We start from the raw sequence: 21,170 nt of genomic DNA, 5'->3' as shown, positions 1-21,170 counted from the left end.
TCGTGTTACTCAGCACGTTTGAGCTTCTGCAAGAACCAATGAGGTTCATTCTCGTGTTGGTTTGAGCTTCTGCAAGAACCAATGAGGTTCATTCTCGTGTTACGCAGCACGTTTGAGCTTCTGCAAGAACCAATGAGGTTCATTCTTGTGTTACTCAGCACGTTTGAGCTTCTGCAAGAACCAATGAGGTTCATTCTCGTGTTGGTTTGAGCTTCTGCAAGAACCAATTAGGTTCATTCTCGTGTTACGCAGCACGTTTGAGCTTCAGCAAGAACCAATGAGGTTCATTCTCGTGTTACGCAGCACGTTTGAGCTTCTGGAAGAACCAATGAGGTTCATTCTCGTGTTACGCAGCACGTTTGAGCTTCAGCAAGAACCAATGAGGTTCATTCTTGTGTTACTCAGCACGTTTGAGCTTCTGCAAGAACCAATGAGGTTCATTCTCGTGTTGGTTTGAGCTTCAGCAAGAACCAATGAGGTTCATTCTCGTGTTACGCAGCACGTTTGAGCTTCAGCAAGAACCAATGAGGTTCATTCTCGTGTTACGCAGCACGTTTGAGCTTCTGGAAGAACCAATGAGGTTCATTCTCGTGTTACGCAGCACGTTTGAGCTTCTGGAGGAAACAATGAGGTTCATTCTCGTGTTACTCAACACGTTTGAGCTTCAGCAAGAACCAATGAGGTTCATTCTCGTGTTACTCAGCACGTTTGAGATTCTGCAGGAACCAATGAGGTTCATTCTCGTGTTGCGCAGCATGTTTGAGCTTCTGCAAGAACCAATGAGGTTCATTCTCGTGTTACACAGCAAATTTGAGCTTCTGCAAGAACCAATGAGGTTCATTCTCGTGTTACGCAGCAGGTTTGAGCTTCTGCAGGAACCAATGAGGTTCATTCTCGTGTTACGCAGCACGTTTGAGCTTCTGAGAGAACCAATGAGGTTCATTCTCATGTTACGCAGCACGTTTGAGCTTCTGCAAGAACCAATGAGGTTCATTCTCGTGTTACGCAGCACGTTTGAGCTTCTGGAGGAACCAATGAGGTTCATTCTCATGTTACGCAGCACGTTTGAGCTTCTGGAGGAACCAATGAGGTTCATTCTCGTGTTACTCAACATGTTTGAGCTTCAGCAAGAACCAATGAGGTTCATTCTCGTGTTACTCAGCACGTTTGAGCTTCTGCAAGAACCAATGAGGTTCATTCTTGTGTTACGCAGCACGTTTGAGCTTCTGCAGGAACCAATGAGGTTCATTCTCGTGTTACTCAGCATGTTTGAGCTTCAGCAAGAACCAATGAGGTTCATTCTAGTGTTACGCAGCACGTTTGAGCTTCTGCAAGAACCAATGAGGTTCATTCTCGTGTTACGCAGCACGTTTAAGCTTCTGCAAGAACCAATGAGGTTCATTCTCGTGTTACGCAGCACGTTTGAGCTTCAGCAAGAACCAATGAGGTTCATTCTCGTGTTACACAGCACGTTTGAGCTTCTGCAAGAACCAATGAGGTTCATTCTCGTGTTACTCAGCACGTTTGAGCTTCTGCAAGAACCAATGAGGTTCATTCTCGTGTTACGCAGCACGTTTGAGCTTCAGCAAGAACCAATGAGGTTCATTCTCGTGTTACGCAGCACGTTTGAGCTTCAGCAAGAACCAATGAGGTTCATTCTCGTGTTACGCAGCACGTTTGAGCTTCAGCGAGAACCAATGAGGTTCATTCTCGTGTTACGCAGCTCGTTTGAGCTTCAGCAAGAACCAATGAGGTTCATTCTAGTGTTACGCAGCACGTTTGAGCTTCAGCAAGAACCAATGAGGTTCATTCTCGTGTTACGCAGCACGTCTGAGCTTCTGCAAGAACCAATGAGGTTCATTCTCGTGTTACGCAGCACGTTTGAGCTTCTGCAAGAACCAATGAGGTTCATTCTTGTTACGCAGCACGTTTGAGCTTCAGCAAGAACCAATGAGGTTCATTCTCGTGTTACGCAGCACGTTTGAGCTTCTGCAAGAACCAATGAGGTTCATTCTCGTGTTACTTAGCACGTTTGAGCTTCTGCAAGAACCAATGAGGTTCATTCTTGTTACGCAGCACGTTTGAGCTTCTGCAAGAACCAATGAGGTTCATTCTCGTGTTACTCAGCACGTTTGAGCTTCTGCAAGAACCAGTGAGGTTCATTCTCGTGTTACGCAGCACGTTTGAGCTTCTGGAGGAACCAATGAGGTTCATTCTCATGTTACGCAGCACGTTTGAGCTTCTGGAGGAACCAATGAGGTTCATTCTCGTGTTACTCAACATGTTTGAGCTTCAGCAAGAACCAATGAGGTTCATTCTCGTGTTACTCAGCACGTTTGAGCTTCTGCAAGAACCAATGAGGTTCATTCTTGTGTTACGCAGCACGTTTGAGCTTCTGCAGGAACCAATGAGGTTCATTCTCGTGTTACGCAGCACGTTTAAGCTTCTGCAAGAACCAATGAGGTTCATTCTCGTGTTACGCAGCACGTTTGAGCTTCAGCAAGAACCAATGAGGTTCATTCTCGTGTTACGCAGCACGTTTGAGCTTCAGCAAGAACCAATGAGGTTCATTCTCGTGTTACACAGCACGTTTGAGCTTCTGCAAGAACCAATGAGGTTCATTCTCGTGTTACTCAGCACGTTTGAGCTTCTGCAAGAACCAATGAGGTTCATTCTTGTTACGCAGCACGTTTGAGCTTCAGCAAGAACCAATGAGGTTCATTCTCGTGTTACGCAGCACGTTTGAGCTTCTGCAAGAACCAATGAGGTTCATTCTCGTGTTACTTAGCACGTTTGAGCTTCTGCAAGAACCAATGAGGTTCATTCTTGTTACGCAGCACGTTTGAGCTTCTGCAAGAACCAATGAGGTTCATTCTCGTGTTACTCAGCACGTTTGAGCTTCTGCAAGAACCAGTGAGGTTCATTCTCGTGTTACGCAGCACGTTTGAGCTTCTGGAGGAACCAATGAGGTTCATTCTCATGTTACGCAGCACGTTTGAGCTTCTGGAGGAACCAATGAGGTTCATTCTCGTGTTACTCAACATGTTTGAGCTTCAGCAAGAACCAATGAGGTTCATTCTTGTGTTACGCAGCACGTTTGAGCTTCTGCAGGAACCAATGAGGTTCATTCTCGTGTTACGCAGCACGTTTAAGCTTCTGCAAGAACCAATGAGGTTCATTCTCGTGTTACGCAGCACGTTTGTGCTTCAGCAAGAACCAATGAGGTTCATTCTCGTGTTACACAGCACGTTTGAGCTTCTGCAAGAACCAATGAGGTTCATTCTCGTGTTACTCAGCACGTTTGAGCTTCTGCAAGAACCAATGAGGTTCATTCTCGTGTTACGCAGCACGTTTGAGCTTCAGCAAGAACCAATGAGGTTCATTCTCGTGTTACACAGCACGTTTGAGCTTCTGCAAGAACCAATGAGGTTCATTCTCGTGTTACTCAGCACGTTTGAGCTTCTGCAAGAACCAATGAGGTTCATTCTTGTTACGCAGCACGTTTGAGCTTCAGCAAGAACCAATGAGGTTCATTCTCGTGTTACGCAGCACGTTTGAGCTTCTGCAAGAACCAATGAGGTTCATTCTCGTGTTACGCAGCACGTTTGAGCTTCTGCAAGAACCAATGAGGTTCATTCTTGTTACGCAGCACGTTTGAGCTTCTGCAAGAACCAATAAGATTCATTCTCGTGTTACTCAGCACGTTTGAGCTTCTGCAAGAACCAGTGAGGTTCATTCTCGTGTTACGCAGCACGTTTGAGCTTCTGCAAGAACCAATGAGGTTCATTCTTGTTACGCAGCACGTTTGAGCTTCTGCAAGAACCAATGAGGTTCATTCTCGTGTTACTCAGCACGTTTGAGCTTCTGCAAGGACCAATGAGGTTCATTCTCGTGTTACACAGCACGTTTGAGCTTCTGCAAGAACCAATGAGGTTCATTCTCGTGTTACGCAGCACGTTTGAGCTTCTGCAAGAACCAATGAGGTTCATTCTCATGTTACGCAGCATGTTTGAGCTTCAATAAGAACCAATGAGGTTCATTCTCGTGTTACTCAGCACGTTTGAGCTTCTGCAGGAATCAATGAGGTTCATTCTCGTGTTACGCAGCACGTTTGAGCTTCTGCAAGAACCAATGAGGTTCATTCTCGTGTTACTCAGCACGTTTGAGCTTCTGCAAGAACCAATGAGGTTCATCCTCGTGTTACACAGCACGTTTGAGCTTCTGCAGGAACCAATGAGGTTCATTCTCATGTTACGCAGCATGTTTGAGCTTCAATAAGAACCAATGAGGTTCATTCTCGTGTTACTCAGCACGTTTGAGCTTCTGCAAGAACCAATGAGGTTCATTCTCGTGTTACACAGCACGTTTGAGCTTCTGCAGGAATCAATGAGGTTCATTCTCGTGTTACTCAGCACGTTTGAGCTTCTGCAAGAACCAATGAGGTTCATTCTCGTGTTACTCAGCACGTTTGAGCTTCTGCAAGAACCAATGAGGTTCATCCTCGTGTTACACAGCACGTTTGAGCTTCTGCAGGAACCAATGAGGTTCATTCTCGTGTTACTCAGCACGTTTAAGCTTCTGCAAGAACCAATGAGGTTCATCCTCGTGTTACACAGCACGTTTGAGCTTCTGCAGGAACCAATGAGGTTAATTCTTGTGTTACACAGCACGTTTGAGCTTCTGCAGGAATCAATGAGGTTCATTCTCGTGTTACTCAGCACGTTTGAGCTTCTGCAAGAACCAATGAGGTTCATTCTCGTGTTACGCAGCATGTTTGAGCTTCTGCAGGAACCAATGAGGTTCATTCTTGTTACGCAGCACGTTTGAGCTTCAGCAAGAACCAATGAGGTTCATTCTTGTGTTACGCAGCACGTTTGAGCTTCTGCAGGAACCAATGAGGTTCATTCTCGTGTTACTCAACATGTTTGAGCTTCAGCAAGAACCAATGAGGTTCATTCTCGTGTTACTCAGCACGTTTGAGCTTCTGCAAGAACCAATGAGGTTCATTCTTGTGTTACGCAGCACGTTTGAGCTTCTGCAAGAACCAATGAGGTTCATTCTCGTGTTACGCAGCACGTTTGAGCTTCAGCAAGAACCAATGAGGTTCATTCTTGTGTTACGCAGCACGTTTGAGCTTCAGCAAGAACCAATGAGGTTCATTCTTGTGTTACGCAGCACGTTTGAGCTTCTGCAAGAACCAATGAGGTTCATTCTCGTGTTACGCAGCACGTTTGAGCTTCAGCAAGAACCAATGAGGTTCATTCTTGTGTTACGCAGCACGTTTGAGCTTCAGCAAGAACCAATGAGGTTCATTCTTGTGTTACGCAGCACGTTTGAGCTTCAGCAAGAACCAATGAAGTTCATTCTTGTGTTACGCAGCACGTTTAAGCTTCTGCAAGAACCAATGAGGTTCATTCTTGTGTTACGCAGCACGTTTGAGCTTCAGCAAGAACCAATGAGGTTCATTCTTGTGTTACGCAGCACGTTTGAGCTTCTGCAAGAACCAATGAGGTTCATTCTTGTGTTACGCAGCACGTTTGAGCTTCAGCAAGAACCAATGAGGTTCATTCTTGTGTTACGCAGCACGTTTAAGCTTCTGCAAGAACCAATGAGGTTCATTCTCGTGTTACGCAGCACGTTTGAGCTTCAGCAAGAACCAATGAGGTTCATTCTTGTGTTACGCAGCACGTTTGAGCTTCTGCAAGAACCAATGAGGTTCATTCTCGTGTTACTCAGCACGTTTGAGCTTCTGCAAGAACCAATGAGGTTCATTCTCGTGTTACACAGCACGTTTGAGCTTCTGCAAGAACCAATGAGGTTCATTCTCGTGTTACTCAGCACGTTTGAGCTTCTGCAAGAACCAATGAGGTTCATTCTCGTGTTACGCAGCACGTTTGAGCTTCAGCAAGAACCAATGAGGTTCATTCTCGTGTTACACAGCACGTTTGAGCTTCTGCAAGAACCAATGAGGTTCATTCTCGTGTTACTCAGCACGTTTGAGCTTCTGCAAGAACCAATGAGGTTCATTCTCGTGTTACACAGCACGTTTGAGCTTCAGCAAGAACCAATGAGGTTCATTCTCGTGTTACTCAGCACGTTTGAGCTTCTGCAAGAACCAATGAGGTTCATTCTCGTGTTACACAATATGTTGGAGTAGTCTCGAGACTTTTGCACAAGAATTGCACTTTTTGTTTTTAAGTGTTCAGAGGTTCACTTAAAGCAAACCTTTTTTTTTTTCTTTTTTTTTTTTTTTTTTGCCTTACAAGATTTTAAACCCAAATGTACAGCTTTCCTTAAAACGTTACTGGTCTGACAAGTATTTTTAATAAAGTGATTTGGTGACGTGATTTTTTTCTCGCTTTAATCACATAAAGATCTGTTTGTCTTTTACTCAATGTAGATTGGAATTCAATTACAGCTCATACGTGTGCATGTTGATTCATTGTGTTATTGTGTGTTCACAGGTCTGTCCATGTACAGTAAACTCTTCCATGTTCAGGGCTCCAAGAACAGATGAATGAGGCCAAAGGTCAACCGTACCAATCAGCTGCTCTCTGGGATACGTTACACTCGTCCTCTTCTACACCCTCCAACTGCTCAGAACATGAGCTCTTGACTTTACCCGTGTCTCTCTTTATACTGTCTTCTGATAATCAATATTTCCCCTCAAATGCCTCCTAACCGGCCTTGTGTGTCTTTTTGAGTGTGTGATAGTACGCAACACTGCATCGATTGGATCTGTTCCAAAGGTTTTTCTGAAAGCGTTCTCTCTCTCGCTGTCCCATACGTGCAGTTGTCCAGGCTTCATTTTCACCCTACAACTGATGCCATGTGAAGAGCGAGTGGACTGACGACTCACGACAGCTGGTGCTCGAGCACACGGAGCCAAACACACTCCAACATCAACCTGTCCATCATATTTATCCATGTTTACATGTACATACAGAAGATTTCAACTTTCATCACCAATCGTTAATGATCTCTTAAGAACTTCTGTTGAAGTGCCTCATTCAGGTGTGATGAACCACATGTCCAGGTAAAGTTGATGTCGTTCGTGATGATTTTCTGTCGTTGGATCTGTAAAACTAATCATTCCAATCTCTCTTTAACACACAATGGCAGTTTTTTGACCAATGTCCTGGGAATGCTTGATACATCATGATCAGCACACGTGCTGATGGGATGACGTTGTGTTTTCACTTTTATTACCTGGCCAAACACGAATAAATGACAGCACCTCATTCATGCAACAGAAACAGAACAAATTTCTCACAAATCATCACTTTGAGTGGAATGTCACAGCTGATGTAAACAGTTCACATAAATTCAATTTGTGTTTCATGAATGAGGCCGATTATGCAAGATTGACCTTGTTTAATGTTTATTTTAGTTCATACAGTATTTGTATATTGTTTTCTCTCCTGAATTGACTTGAATTTCCTCTCATTTTATGCATGACCAGAGCAATGAAACTTAATTAACATGATAGTACCTTTTTATCGTTCAGTTGTATCAGTAAACTGGAAGAAATGTCAGCTACTTTTTGTGATTACTTTTGTTTTAAGAAAAAAAGTTATGAAAATAATGTGCTGTCACCATTTTTAATCGTCAAGAAGAATTCAAGACAAACTTCAAACTTCATCAACGGCTCTTTTTGTCCAAGACTGTTTAATTAAAAAAGTGTTTTCAGGAGTAATAGCAGTAAAAACTTTAGCAGTTTGTGATCTAAAAGTTCATGTGTCGTCATACGTCAGCTTCACTGAAGAACTAAAAATCAAAAGTCAAGTCAACCAAGTCTAACCAAGTCAATGTTTTCTCATATTTCTTTCCAGCATGTTTGTATTTTACAATATCAGTAACACCGTCACGTTAGACAAACAGTGTCGATTACTGTAGTACACACTAAAACGTTCTGTTTGGGAAATGTTGCTCAATTGAGTTACGTTATACAGAAACCATCAGCTGATCCAGCACGTGTCGTCTCAGAGCGACTGTCCTCAGTACAGATGTTATGAAGCTTTGCACTGCCGTTTCAGAGTTCAGAAATGGCACGAGGTTCGCCTAGAGGCAGTTTAAAAAGCTGACCAAAAATTACACATTACAAGTGGACAGGTCACTTCAAACATCAAAGTTCGAGGGGTCGTCTGATGTAGTGCTTGGAGAAGCCTCTGGCTCCTGGGTTTGGATGTGTGTGAGAAGGATGAACAGAGGTATTCGTTCAGAGTCCAGTTCCTTTCGACCCTCGAGCGTTCGAACCCGCGTTCGGGCTCCGTGTCGGGGTCTGGGGGCCCTTCAGCTGCACTTGCAGGATTTGACGATCATGTTGGAGAGCTGCTCCACTTTAGGTATTCGGCCCACGTAGTAGAGGATGGTGAGCGGCTCCAGGTCTTGAGGAACGCAGCAAGGGGACGCGGACGCCTCGGGGTTCAGCGTGTTGTACAGGCTCAGCAGCTGCAGAGAAATCAGGAACATTATTTCTGTAGCGCTTACTATAGACAATACCGATCGTTTCAAGCAGATTCACATTATAGGGTTAGTTCACCCGAAAATTTGAATTCTGGGACCATCAGAATAAAGCAGATATTAAGCAGACAGTCAATTGATACTCTAATGAGAGATTTAGTTGACATGTAGTTGCAAAGTTACTTCTAGTTAGTAGAATGTCTAAAGTGGACTATCGAAATAAAGTGTTACCAAATTCTGTCAGTAATTACTCATCCTCATGTCGTTCCAAACCCGTAAGACTTTCGTTCATCTTCGGAACACAAATGAAGATGTTTTGATGAAATCTGAGAGTTTTCTGATCTCTCCATAGACTGCAATGTCACTGCAATTTTCAAGGCCCAGAAAGGTAGTAAAGACATGGTTAAAAACCGCTGTCGTCACATGGACTATTTTAACCATGTCTTTACTACCTTTCTGGGCCTTGAAAGTTGCAGTGACTTTGCAGTCTATGGAGAGATCAGAAATCTCTCAGATTTCATCAAAAACATCTTCATTTGTGTTCCGAAGATGAATTTAGGTATTACAGTTTGGAACAACATGAGGAATTAATAACAAAAATTTCTTTTTTTGGGTGAACTAACCCTTTAAAAATAAATGGCAAAATAACTGTCAATGTTGCAAAGTTCATCAATTATAAAATAAATTCAATTTAGGCCACATAGTCAAGTCATATGGAAGTAAAATAATGACAAATATTTTTGAAACAAAAAAGCTTGTTGAATTGGTAAAGCGAAATAAAATGGACCGAAAATTGCCTGTCGAATAGTATAGGTTGTATTTTTAAACGGAATGAATATTTTGGAAGTGAAATCTGAAAGGTGAATATGGATTATTGAATTTTTAATTATGAAAATGTGTGTGAAATGTTTTGAAGTGAAATATTCACAGCTTAAATATACAACCATGTTGAATTTCAGCCCATAAAAATGCAAGCCCTAAAAATACAATGCATTAAAATGCAAACAGGGTTATTAATGCGATGCATATTTTTTCAAGTAGTGCAATTCAACAAGCTTTTTTGTTTCAAAAACATGTCATTATTTTACTTCCATAAAGTCACCTTTATTTATTTAATTGAAAAGAGCCGCTTGGACCTTCTTCAAAAAGACAGTGACAGGGGTTAAACTGTCACGATGTGAGTTCAGTTCTCTCACCGAGCTGTGTGTGGTGTCGGCGCTGCGCAGGTACGGACACGGGCCGGAGCAGAAGTTAGCGTGATACCCTTTGGGCTCGTGGATCCACCTCCAGCCCAGATCCTGCCGGAAGTCGATGTACAGCGGCCGAACGCAGCAGTTCTCCTCGTAGTTTCTGAAAGCAGAAGGAAAACCGTCACTTTCGTTCACATCCTCGCTCTCTTTCTCTCCTGCGTTCATTCAGAGACGTTTCCAGACATGTGGATGTTTCTAAAGGAGCTTTCGCACCGGATAGTTCTAAGTACGAGCCACCAGGATGGTTCCCCGATAACTAATGGTTCCCATAGGAACGTTTTACTTGTTGCATTCCCACCGCCAGTAGGAACTCTGAAGTGACGTAAGACATGCTTGTTGTTAGGACTTTTATTTTGACAGTGCTGAGAACGCCAGAGCCTGAGCAAACAGTGCTCGCATTCTCCGTGTTCATTGGTTTACGATCTGTCTGACAGTCCTGTCTAATACGGTATTAGATAGAACTGAGCAGAAATACATAATAATGTTTCTCTTGGATCCTCAAAGTTGTGTTGGATTTTCTCCTCAGCGTAAAGGTAGAGAGGTCCATCTATCACTGTTTTCCATGTTCGTAGAGTTAGTTTCTGGAGTAAATATATAGGCTATAATCTGTGTGTTTACACAGCTGTTTAAAAATGGCGGGCGCTGGTGTTTTGCACGCGTTCAGCCAATCAGCGAACACTAACGTCACGGATAGTTCCTACAGTGCTGGTTCAGACCGACTCTGAAGGAGGAGTAAATTAGTTCCTCCAAAAGGAGTTCCTAGAACTAAAATCGTTCCTAATTCCTGCGGTGCGAACACGCCAAAACCCGGGAGCTTCCGCCAATAGTTCTAGGAACTATGAAAAGGTTCCTCCGGTGCGAAAGCCCCTTAAGACTTCTATTTCGGCCTTATAAACATGTCAGACAGTCTTTAAAGCTCAGAAATTCCACTGTAAGGTGTGTCATTTTTTCCCTCCTGGATCCGACCCAGGTGTGGAGAGCTCACGGAGAGACACACACTAAAGAGCCAGTGCACTACTTAGCATACTGGGACAAATCTAAACTTGCAAGCTCTTGCAGTCGCTTCCAGCCGTCAGGTGCCAATTAAAAGGTTCATTCTTACAGGAAAACCTCTCCAGACACATGAAGTTCCTGGAATGTGAATTTGAATGTCGTTTTTTAAGAAGAAAGCAGATCAAATTCAGCTTGCGTTCCTGCCTTACCGAATAACACTTACATTAATGCATTTGCCAGACGCTTTTATCCAAAGTGACTTATATTGCATTCAAAGTATATATTTTATCAGTTCATGCGTTCGTGGGAATCAAACCCACGACATTGGCGATGCTAGTGCTAAACTGCCGTATCTTCAGAAGAACTTTCCAGCACTCGCTATCAGTTCACACGCGTCCCTCAGAAAGTGTGTTTGGGTTTCTCACAATGTATAGAGCGCTACAGTGATGACGTATTTCTATAGTCCCAAATGTAACTTCGCATCACCCTGGCTCTCTCCACAAAAACTCAATAGGATTTTTCCAGAATAGGGTTCAATAGGGTAACCCTCAATAGGGTTATTGCAGAAAATAAGGTCTGTGACCAACAAAAGTTTATGATTCTTACACATTTTGTGAATTTCTTACACAACTTTTATGAATTTGGCAGCCCAAGTACAACTGGCAAAAGTAAGAAGCTAAGCGTAGGCTTTATAGCCTAGACCACGGTCACATGCCTTCAACGTCACTCTTTCAGTGTTCATTTAAAAACAATTCCCCTGAAAGTTTGAGTTAGAAAAATTTGTTCTTATAAAATGTGAAGGCGACTGGCGAGTAGATGAGTTTACCTGTTCAGTTTGATGACGTTTCATGTCCGATAACCTCATTTTTCATGACAAGTAAAAGCTTTAATACGATCAGAAAAGGTTTTTACTAGAGGTTGTAACGATCCCCTCATGTCACGATTTTATACATATCACGATACTGAACTCACAATACCATATTATTGCGATACTACAAGACATATGATAAAAGATTAACAAAATATGAACTGTTGATTAAAATGCTAAATTTGGTATTTCATTGTGTGTGTAAATGAATAGGCTTGGACTTGGAGCTGGAAACCCAAAGCACAGGACAATAGAGACGCCAGAATAACAATATTCATGATTCTGAAGCTGAAAATACTGAATTATTTTAGATGAATATGCTTGATCTCTGTCACTGACTAGATATATTTAAATTAATGTAGGACACTTTTACTGGTAACATCAGACATTTGGCATTATCAGGACACACTAATATTCCCCCATTGCATTATTATACATTATATTCAACGTTATATATAGTAGTTTAATGTAGTACTGACACTAAAACTTCTCTTTTCTCACACACTAATTTTTATTTTGGGTGAACTATCCACGATATATATTGTCACATTTTTGTATTGTGATATATTGTTACATCCCTAGTTTTTACTGATGTATATGTCATAGAATTAAACGTGAATATATCTGGAGCTTATTTCAGGCATTTAACCAAAAACCCACTGACGTCAGGACTATGGATCTGGAAGTGCTAAAATGCTTGTTCCCTGGTTTTGGACTACAAAAACACGCTGCCTTTCAATTGGTCCAAAATGAGAAGAAAACACAATTTAGTTGTCTAGCTTTTGGAAAAGCCTTCATGTCAGGAGCGCCAATGATGCCTTCAAATGTTAAAATGCAAAAGTCTTAGTAAGTTTGGGAACAGAGCAACAGTTTGAGGTTGTGAAGTTGAAGAAAGGCTCACGAGAAGCAGTAGTTGGTGTCCAGGGCCCGTTTGCGTCGCCTGGAGGAGGGCAGGACGTCCAGCCGGTGCGGAGGCAACATCATCAGGATCAGATGAGGGAGAAGCTGCTCCTTCTGCTTCTTCAGTCGACCCAAATCCCATCGGTTCTGCTCCTCGTACTCGCCGTCCATCCCTGAGGACACAGCAGAAGCACAGACACGCTCACATCAGAAACCTTCAAGTCTGGATCATGAATATTAATATTTTTGGGAAGACATTGACGTTCAGTTCGGTTGTGTTTCAATCCAATGTGACTCAGAGGAACGCAAAACGTAAAGTCCCCCTGTGGTGAAAATCCAGCTTTTAATGTAGTTTATGTGTCTATGTGGTGTTTTTAATATGCTTTAAGACAAACCATGTGTAAATTCATAAGTCGACAGCATTGCTGAGTATTTCCTCCTTAAAACTGCAGTGAACCAAAGACAGTCTCAAAAACATGCTTTGAAATCGCTGGTGTTTCTGACGTCACATTCTTACGAATTTATTAGAATTCTTAAAGAGGACCTATTATGCCCTTTTACAGAGTCTTGATGTTGTTTCAGGCTCTACTAGAACAGGTTTTGCTGCTTGAATGTTGATTATTTCCCTCATATTCTCCATTGTTGCGGCTCCTCTCTTCCCAGTCTGTCAGTAACGCTCTGTTTACTTCCTGTCTCTATGAAGCTCCTCCTCCTGAAAAGCACACTGTGCTCTGATTGGTCGGCTGGAGCAGTGTGTTGTGATTGGTCGAGTGCTTCAAGTGTGTTTGGGAAATGTCCCGCCCCTTCCCATAACCACCAGTTTAACACACTACTAACTAACTCAACCAGGCCCCGCCCCTTTATTCTGCGTATGAATTATTTAAATGAGGAATATTGTGACCAGGAGAAACTCAAGACTACAATGGAGGCGTTTCAGGAGTTCAGAAACACTGACACTGATATAGAGAAGAACTGGAACTTTTTCATGTTCAAGCAGCAACATTACACACTAAAGACAGATAAACATGGACTAAAGCACTTTAACTTCTTTATGAAGGACGTTTTCCTGAATCCACCTCAGCTCCTCTCAGACAGCAGCTCACTCTCCGTCTCCTCGAGCATCTGCGTATTCAATCTGTTTGTGATAGCAAAAGCAGCTCAGGTCCCAGGAGAGGCGTTGCCAATAGATACGGACACCCCTCTTTCATTGAGGGCCAAGAGTCTGAGTGCCCGCGGTCCAGCCAGAGCGTTCCCGAAACCCCAGACACCCCCGAGGCCCCGGACTGAGCGAGATCCCATACGCTCCGCTCTCCGAGAGAGTCCGACGGGAGCGCAGACGCGGTTATCTCATCAGAACGTGTGCGGTGAAGATGAGCTGACGGGGGAAAAGCTGTGTGGGATTCATGATTGTGTGTTGTATATTCTGTATTGCATCGCAGAGAAAAACAGTAAGAAGAGACTTCAGTAGCAGAGTGCGATCTGGGGCCGGATTCACACAAATCTAATCAGATCAATTCTAAGTTCGTACCGAAGTGCAATTCTTGAAAAATGTGTACGTTTGCAGATATTTTCTTAAAGTGGTGGTGAAAATCCAGCTTTTAATGTTGTTTATGTGTCTATGTGGTGTTTTTAATATGCTTTAAGACAAACCATGTGTAAGTTCATAAGTCGACAGCATTGCTGAGTATTTCCTCCTTAAAACTGCAGTGAACCAAAGACAGTCTCAAAAACACGCTTTGAAATCGCTGGTGTTTCTGACGTCACAAACTACCTTGTAACCAATCAGATCAACGTGTGATCGTCAACCAGTGGATCTCTGAGCTGAGTGAGTGAGTGGAGGCGGGGATCATTTGCATATTCATAGAACCGCGCATACTAAATGAGGCAAGGGTGTCGAGTTACAGTCAAGATATTTTAAAGGAGACATATCATGCTTTTAAATTGTTCCTTTTTACATATAAATCATACATTTTTGGTCTATATAAAGCAGAACTGCAATGCTTGGGTCTGAATTCCTCATTATTATAGCTCCACAGGCCCCTTTTCTACCCCTTTTCTGAAGTGCGTCTGAGAGCAACTCGTTTTGGTGCGGTCTCTTTAAATACAATTGAGACACGTCATACCCCGCCCCCTCTCCAGGATGCAGAGGTGGCACTCGGTTCAACTCCACCCCGTTCGGCCATTTTTGTAGTCTGATAGCAGAGAATAATGTGTGAAACGTTTTATTCACACATTATTAACAAAATGTCAACAACGGAAGACTTGTCCAGCCAGCCTTACATGTTCGAGCCAGAGTCGGAGCCGGAGCGAGATGAAAACGAAGACGACGAACCTGCAGAACAACGTCTTCATATGGATGTATCGCAATGGTGTGTTACTGTATTTACACATGAAACTTTGGTCTTCCGACCTTTTACCACCATGTCGATTTATTTTGATTAATATGTGCGAGGGAGAGAGAGCAAGACAGCGTCTAGTTTGGAGACGGTGTCTTGTTTACACTTTCGCCTGCGCGCGTGCGACCGGGTCTCTCTCTCTCTCTGCTCGTTCTTTCAGTTAAACATGCGCCCTGTCACAAGCGCGGCAGTTCATCTACATTAGACGGTGTAATGAAGCGTGTGGGTTACTACATCCAACAACCGAACATTTTAACTTACCCTCTCGTAACTTCTGCATCTTTTAGCTTAGACTACAAAATTGCAGCGAGAAATAAAAATGGCGGATTGCTCGAAGTGTTGGGCTGGAAGTCAATGTCCTTATTTGGTAGTTCCGCTGCAAATACTGTGACGTAATAGTTCACAAAACGTCATAGATAACAGAAAAATCGGAACAGGTTGAAAAATATGACCAAAACAGAATATAAAGATATCAACGAAGCACCTGAAGAGAATAACTTCAACTTTTCTGTACTTCTAAACACTCCAAATATACAACAAAATGCATTTAAGGGCTAAAAAAGTGCATTTAGCATGATATGTCCCCTTTAAGGCATGAAGACTTTTTTTTTTCAAGGAAAAAAATGCTTAAATGTGTCATTTTGGTGATCAAAGATGAGTTTTAAGGGATAAAATTATTGACTACAGGGGGACTTTCAGAACGTCTCTTCTTAAGAAGAAAATGTCAGGCTTTGTTGTTACTGTATCTGATTGTACAGCAATTCTTGCCAAGGACTCGCTGATCAACGGTTCAGCTGTTTTGTTGCCTGGCCTGAAGATTACTGTAATAATCATAATAAGCACACACTATTCAGCATCAAGGCATCAATGTATATTAAACAGTTATGTGCTGATTGCTGCCGGAAGTTCAAAAAGTCACTTCTGTCATCATTGGTGTCACCTCAGAGACTCATGATCATCTCTACTGATAGTGATGTGTATTGTATGAAGTTAGTGTAATGTTGTAATGCTTAATACTTTAATCAACCCAATAAATTCATTAAACATCTTACCTTTTGGGATTTAAGACAGGTTCGTCTAACTTTAAGAGGTTATTTACAATGATTTTCAAGAACAATCTTTTCAGGAATTCAAATTATTCTTTTGTCTTTGCAAACATCTTAAGAAATGTTTTTTGGGAATACAAAATGGTCTTAACTTTATTCTTAAGTTAGAAAATATGGGGGGGGGGGGGGAAGCATTTAAAAATGTAAGAATGTTTTGTGAATCCGGCCTCTGTTATTCACCTAAATTCATTCACCCTCCATTTATATAAATATTGTTATAATTATATATTTAATTACACACATCCAGAGCAGATGACCTCATCTTAATAACACTACAGAAATGCTCATCAAACATTGTTTAAAAGCAGAACTGTCTGACCAGTGATAAAGACAGAAATGCATGGGCAGGTGGAGCTGGGGAGGAGGAGGGGTTCAGAGGAACTCTGATAGCTCACAGCCAACACTGAGACTATTCAAATGTTGAGCAAGCATTCTCATTGGCTGCAGGATCAGCAGAGGCCAATCAGCTTGTGTCATGTGGTAATGATGTGATGTGACAATAAAGGGCCGATCAGCTTGCGCCCTCTAGAGTTTCACGACTGAACTACATATATAATTTATGATTAATAATAATAAAAAACTGATGCATGTTTTTTTATTATATTCTTATTATTGTGCCCAAAAGGTGAAAGCACAACGATGTTGGTAACTGAACAGCTGAACAGCATTGGTTGGTGTTCTTCACTCACCTTTGAATTTGACCTCCAGCACCTCGTTGACGTGCTCAACGATGTCTCCGTTGGGGCTGAACGTGTGGCACGGGCAGTGAACGCTGATCTCCAGGCCGAGGTTGGTCTCTGAGCGGTGCAACAATACACAGATTCATACACAAACATCTGATCTCAGTGTTTACAGTGCTTGAATATGGGAATATCACTGCCAGTCACACATATGAAACACTGAATGATTTCAATAATTGACTAGATAAAACTGTTCAAGAACTCCAAGTAACAGTGATATGCATGTTTTTGTTCTGTCCATTGATCATAAGGAGCTGTGCAGTTCACTAATTCACAGTCCGATGACCTCGGAAATGTTTCTGATTTTGTGTCATGATTTCCGGAGAAATGCAAACTCATCTTTGGTCATTCTTTGAATCCATTTTCCAGTTATCGACTGATTCCTACTTAGATTGAATCCATAGTGACTCTCGAAGTTTCTATTATTCAGACCAATTAAAGAGTTTAAAATGATTCTTTCTTTTATATATGACAGTACAGTATCAAATACAGTTGAGTTTTGGTGCACAAGATTTATCAAAATACACAATATGAAGCCGTCGCTAAGCAAATGTTCTCACCAATTATTTGAAGTCAGAAAGACATATTCTTCATCAGGCATTCATTCAATTCAAACATTAAGTTGATTATACAAAACAATTCTAATTACAACAAATAATTGATGATTAGGAAATTATACAATTATTAGTATGATTAGTAAATTCATGCACACTGGAAAACTATGGAATACAGAGAAAAACACTGATTTTTTTATAATTTTCAACTCATTTTAATGGATAATTCCACTGGAACATCATCAAACGCTTGTACAGTAAATGTCGTTACTGCCGTACCCTCACTGTAAAATGTTTTTATAAGTTGTAAATAAAACTAAAATGATTGTTGCATGTTTTACAAGAAAAATACTATTTCATTGTTTCTACTTCAAAATTGCATGTTTAATATAAAGCGTTACTTGATGTTTCTTTGCACATTTTTGTAAATTTACTACTGATTTATGAGTGAAAATTGTCCTACACCATTTTTTTTTTTTTGGTACTGCTGACATATTTACATCAGCACAATTTCAAACAACAATCTAGAGAATGTGATGTTTGCAAGGCATAAAAGTGCATGTATTTGATCAATGAATGCAAGAAGTTGTATTCCTATATTAGTTAATATAACTGGCCTCTGCACAATCTTCATGTAAGCTTTGGTAGACGTTCACTCACCTCTGTACATGAGCCACTCGCGTATGGTCTCAGTGACGTCGAAGGAAACCCACTCAGGCGTTCCTTTAGTGAGAACGTTCTTGCCGCCGATGTAGCGCTGCTTAGCGATGTGCTCATCGGGACGAAGAATCTGCCAACACACGGGTTTGACAATCAGTGAGTTTAAGGCGGACATTTATGTGCCATCAGCATCAACAAGCAGAGCTTCAAATCGACAGGTTTCAAACAGGTTTCCTCAACGCTCAGACAAATAGTCCTGCCCACAAATTCACACCATTGGTCGACTCAAACGGCTCAAACAAAAGGATCAGAGTTCTGGATAATAAAATAACCTCAACAGTAGTTTGAGAACAGCAGTTCAGAAAGCATCTGATAATAGTGATGTGGATGTGTGCACCAGCTCGACACATCACGACACATTTATATAGGGCTTTATAAATAGTTGATTTTTTCAACGATGCATCGTACTATGATAGTGAAGCACAAGTTACGTCGTTGTACGGGACACACACCCCTCAACAGAAGAAATGAAGCGGAGAAGATTTACACCTCAAAGAAGGCGGAGCCTCAAAGCCACACCCACCTATTACGTCATCACCACCAACCAATCAAAGGTGTTTACCAGCCAGACCGAACTTTTCCGGAAAATTTCGAACTCCCGAAACGAACACCAAACAAAACTTCACTCACGTCACACCAGTTCGTTCTTTGATTTAGCTTGAAGTATATCACACAGAAAGCATTTATCGGTTAAAAACATGAGATGGAACGAAGAAGAGGACATTTCACAGGATCCAGTGCTTGATCTAGAAGGGAGCCCTAATGTTACATGTGAACGGCCCCTTAAGAGTCACAGTGTGCTACTCTTCAGTGAACATTAAACTGAGATACGAGAAAACATTTCAACATGGAAAATACTGAGACGCATGCGCTGGAAGAGAACACACACTCTCTCCGGCACACGTACAGACAGACAGAGATGAATCCAGACAACGACGCTGCCCGAGGCCAAACGCTTCTGCTCTCTCACTCATGGAAAAACTGACTGGTGGAGTCTGATAGATCCACAACACTGTACGACTCGCACACGCACAGATGAAGAGCAGCCTGATTCCTCATCACGTTCACTGCGCTGATTGACAGGTGTGTTTAAATACAGGTGAAGATTCTGATTCAGAGCCTGATCCAACATTGTAAAATACTGGAACTGAATCATTTCCATGATGTCGACGGCACTAAAATAATCTGATCTAAACCCCATGAGCTTCCCTGCTGTCTAAACACACACTAAAAAATGCTGGGTTGTTTCAACCAGAATTTGGGTCAAAAATGGACAAAACCAAAAGTGGGTTGGGTTAAATTTTTAAATCAAATTTGGTTGGGTTTGTCTACCCTGGAAATCCAGAGTTCTCGCGAGAGCACAAGTTAAATTTGCTCAGCGAGTTACTCTGGCATCGAGTAATGATGCTCATTAAATCGATCCAAGCTGCACCAATCACATCAGGTTATCTGATAGAGGCGGGCCAGAGGCGAGATGACGACAGCGCTGTGACGTCGAAGTCATTAGTTAACATTGCTATGGCTATGGATGAACACCAGTTGTTTGAAACGGCTTTGGCCGCTACAATGAACGAGTTAGACTTGGCTTTTTCTCTAAAAGAGGAACAGAAGACGGCGCTCGATTCCTTCCTTTGCAAGAAGGGCGTTTTTGCTGTTTTGCCGACCGGATCCGGCAAGAGTCTAATCTACCAGTTAGCTCCGCTGGTAGCTAAGCGTATGGGGCTTGCTGTGATTGGTCGTAGTGTTATCCAATTGCGTGCAGTGAGATTTTCAAATGCATGCTTGGTGCCGCCCCTCGAGCCGGCCGATCTTTATTAGTGGATTAGTCTTTCAGATTTAGGTCTGGATTTCCAGGCCAGGGTTTGTCCATATTTGACCCAAATTTGGGTTGAAACAACCCAACACAAGCAGCCTCCTAAACACAAACTCAGACAGAAAGGTCTTCATTTGTAGCAACTCATCACACAACTATAAAAGCCTGCTTCTGAAACATTAAAATGTCATAATTATGACATGAAAAAAATTAAATTATGACCCCTTATATTTCTAAAGAACCAGGCAAATTTGATTTCTCATGTCATGGCCCCTTTAAAAGGTTCAGTGGTGTTCTGTTAAAGTCCCCCTGTGGTGTAAATCCAGCTTTTAATGTTGTTTATGTGTCTATGTGGTGTTTTTAATCTGCTTTAAGACAAACCATGTGTAAATTCATAAGTCGACAGCATTGCTGAGTATTTCCTCCTTAAAACTGCAGTGAACCAAAGACAGTCTCAAAAACACACTTTGAAATCGCTGGTGTTTCTGACGTCACAAACTACCTTGTAACCAATCAGATCAACGTGTGATCGTCAACCAGTGGATCTCTTAGCTGAGCGAGTGAGTGGAGGCGGGGCTCATTTGCATATTCATAGAACCACGCATACTAAATGAGGACAAGGGTGTCGAGTTACATTCAAAATATTTTAAGACATGAAGAAGGAAAACACTTTTAAATGTCATTTTGGTGAGTTTTAAGGGATAAAATTATTAACTACAGAACTCTAGGTTTCTTGACCTTCAGTTCAAGACTCTTGAAAGTAGCTGTAAGAATGTGGCCAGATAAAATCAGCATACGCACGGAGGTCCCGCAACAGCTCGGCCCATAAAACTCCGGCTGGGTTATAAGATAAGTGGGTTGGAGGACCTAATCTAGCATCCGGTGAGACCGTGTCTGGGGGCGGCTGTCCTCGGAGAACACGTGAGCGGCCCACGCCAGCAGATCCAGGCCAGAAACACACACACTCGCTCTCTCAGCTTCTGACGGGACCAACGGCTCCTTCACAGGGAACGCTGGGACCCGAGCGGGGCTCGCGGGGGGAAGCCGGGCCAGGATACAACACCTATAGAATATATACTGACCGCTGGAGTTGGGAGTAAATCTGTTATATAACAGCTCTCAGGGTTTTATGTTGCGGTTAGAAGCGTCGGCATGTGAAAGCAAAGCTCTGAGTTTCTCAGAATGCCTCTTTTGTTCGGTTGCAATTGTGCAAATGTTCTTCTGTATAATCCATCAGCACCTGGAAAACAGATCAGGCCCGTAAAACTCCACGCTCCATCTGAGTTCAGTGCAGTGCCATCAGCTTTCTCTCCGCGTCTGTGTTTGTTCTGCGGCACTGTGTGTGTGTGTGTGTGTGTGTGTGTGTG

General features: G+C 42.2%; 2 protein-coding genes across 3 annotated transcripts in view; one reads left to right on the top strand and one right to left on the bottom strand.

Moving 5' to 3' along the window:
• Nucleotides 1-8,358, top strand: part of ttll5 (tubulin tyrosine ligase-like family, member 5) — a 147,885-nt gene extending 139,527 nt beyond the window's left edge. The window contains exon 32 of the mRNA XM_079853170.1: nt 6,465-8,358. Within this exon, the coding sequence (XP_079709296.1) occupies nt 6,465-6,517 (53 nt within the window). The 3' untranslated portion in view covers nt 6,518-8,358. The remainder of the gene's footprint in view (nt 1-6,464) is intronic.
• Nucleotides 8,250-21,170, bottom strand: part of tgfb3 (transforming growth factor, beta 3) — a 30,321-nt gene continuing 17,400 nt past the window's right edge. Inside the window, exons 3-7 of one of the 2 annotated variants that reach the window (XM_079853219.1) lie at nt 17,931-18,060; nt 16,666-16,773; nt 12,476-12,647; nt 9,660-9,813; nt 8,250-8,451 (exon numbers count right to left, since the gene is read on the bottom strand). In XM_079853219.1, the coding sequence (XP_079709345.1) occupies nt 8,293-8,451; nt 9,660-9,813; nt 12,476-12,647; nt 16,666-16,773; nt 17,931-18,060 (723 nt within the window). In that variant the 3' untranslated portion in view covers nt 8,250-8,292. Of the gene's footprint in view, nt 8,452-9,659; nt 9,814-11,326; nt 11,983-12,223; nt 12,648-16,665; nt 16,774-17,930; nt 18,061-21,170 lie in introns of those variants that run through there. The other variant, XR_013819399.1, reaches the window with a different exon arrangement.

Source organism: Squalius cephalus, assembly GCF_949319135.1.
Source record: "Squalius cephalus genome assembly, chromosome: 20".
Lineage (NCBI taxonomy): Eukaryota > Metazoa > Chordata > Actinopteri > Cypriniformes > Leuciscidae > Squalius > Squalius cephalus.
The sequence above is the reverse complement of the archived record's forward strand: the minus strand, read 5'-3'. Positions and strand labels throughout refer to the sequence as shown.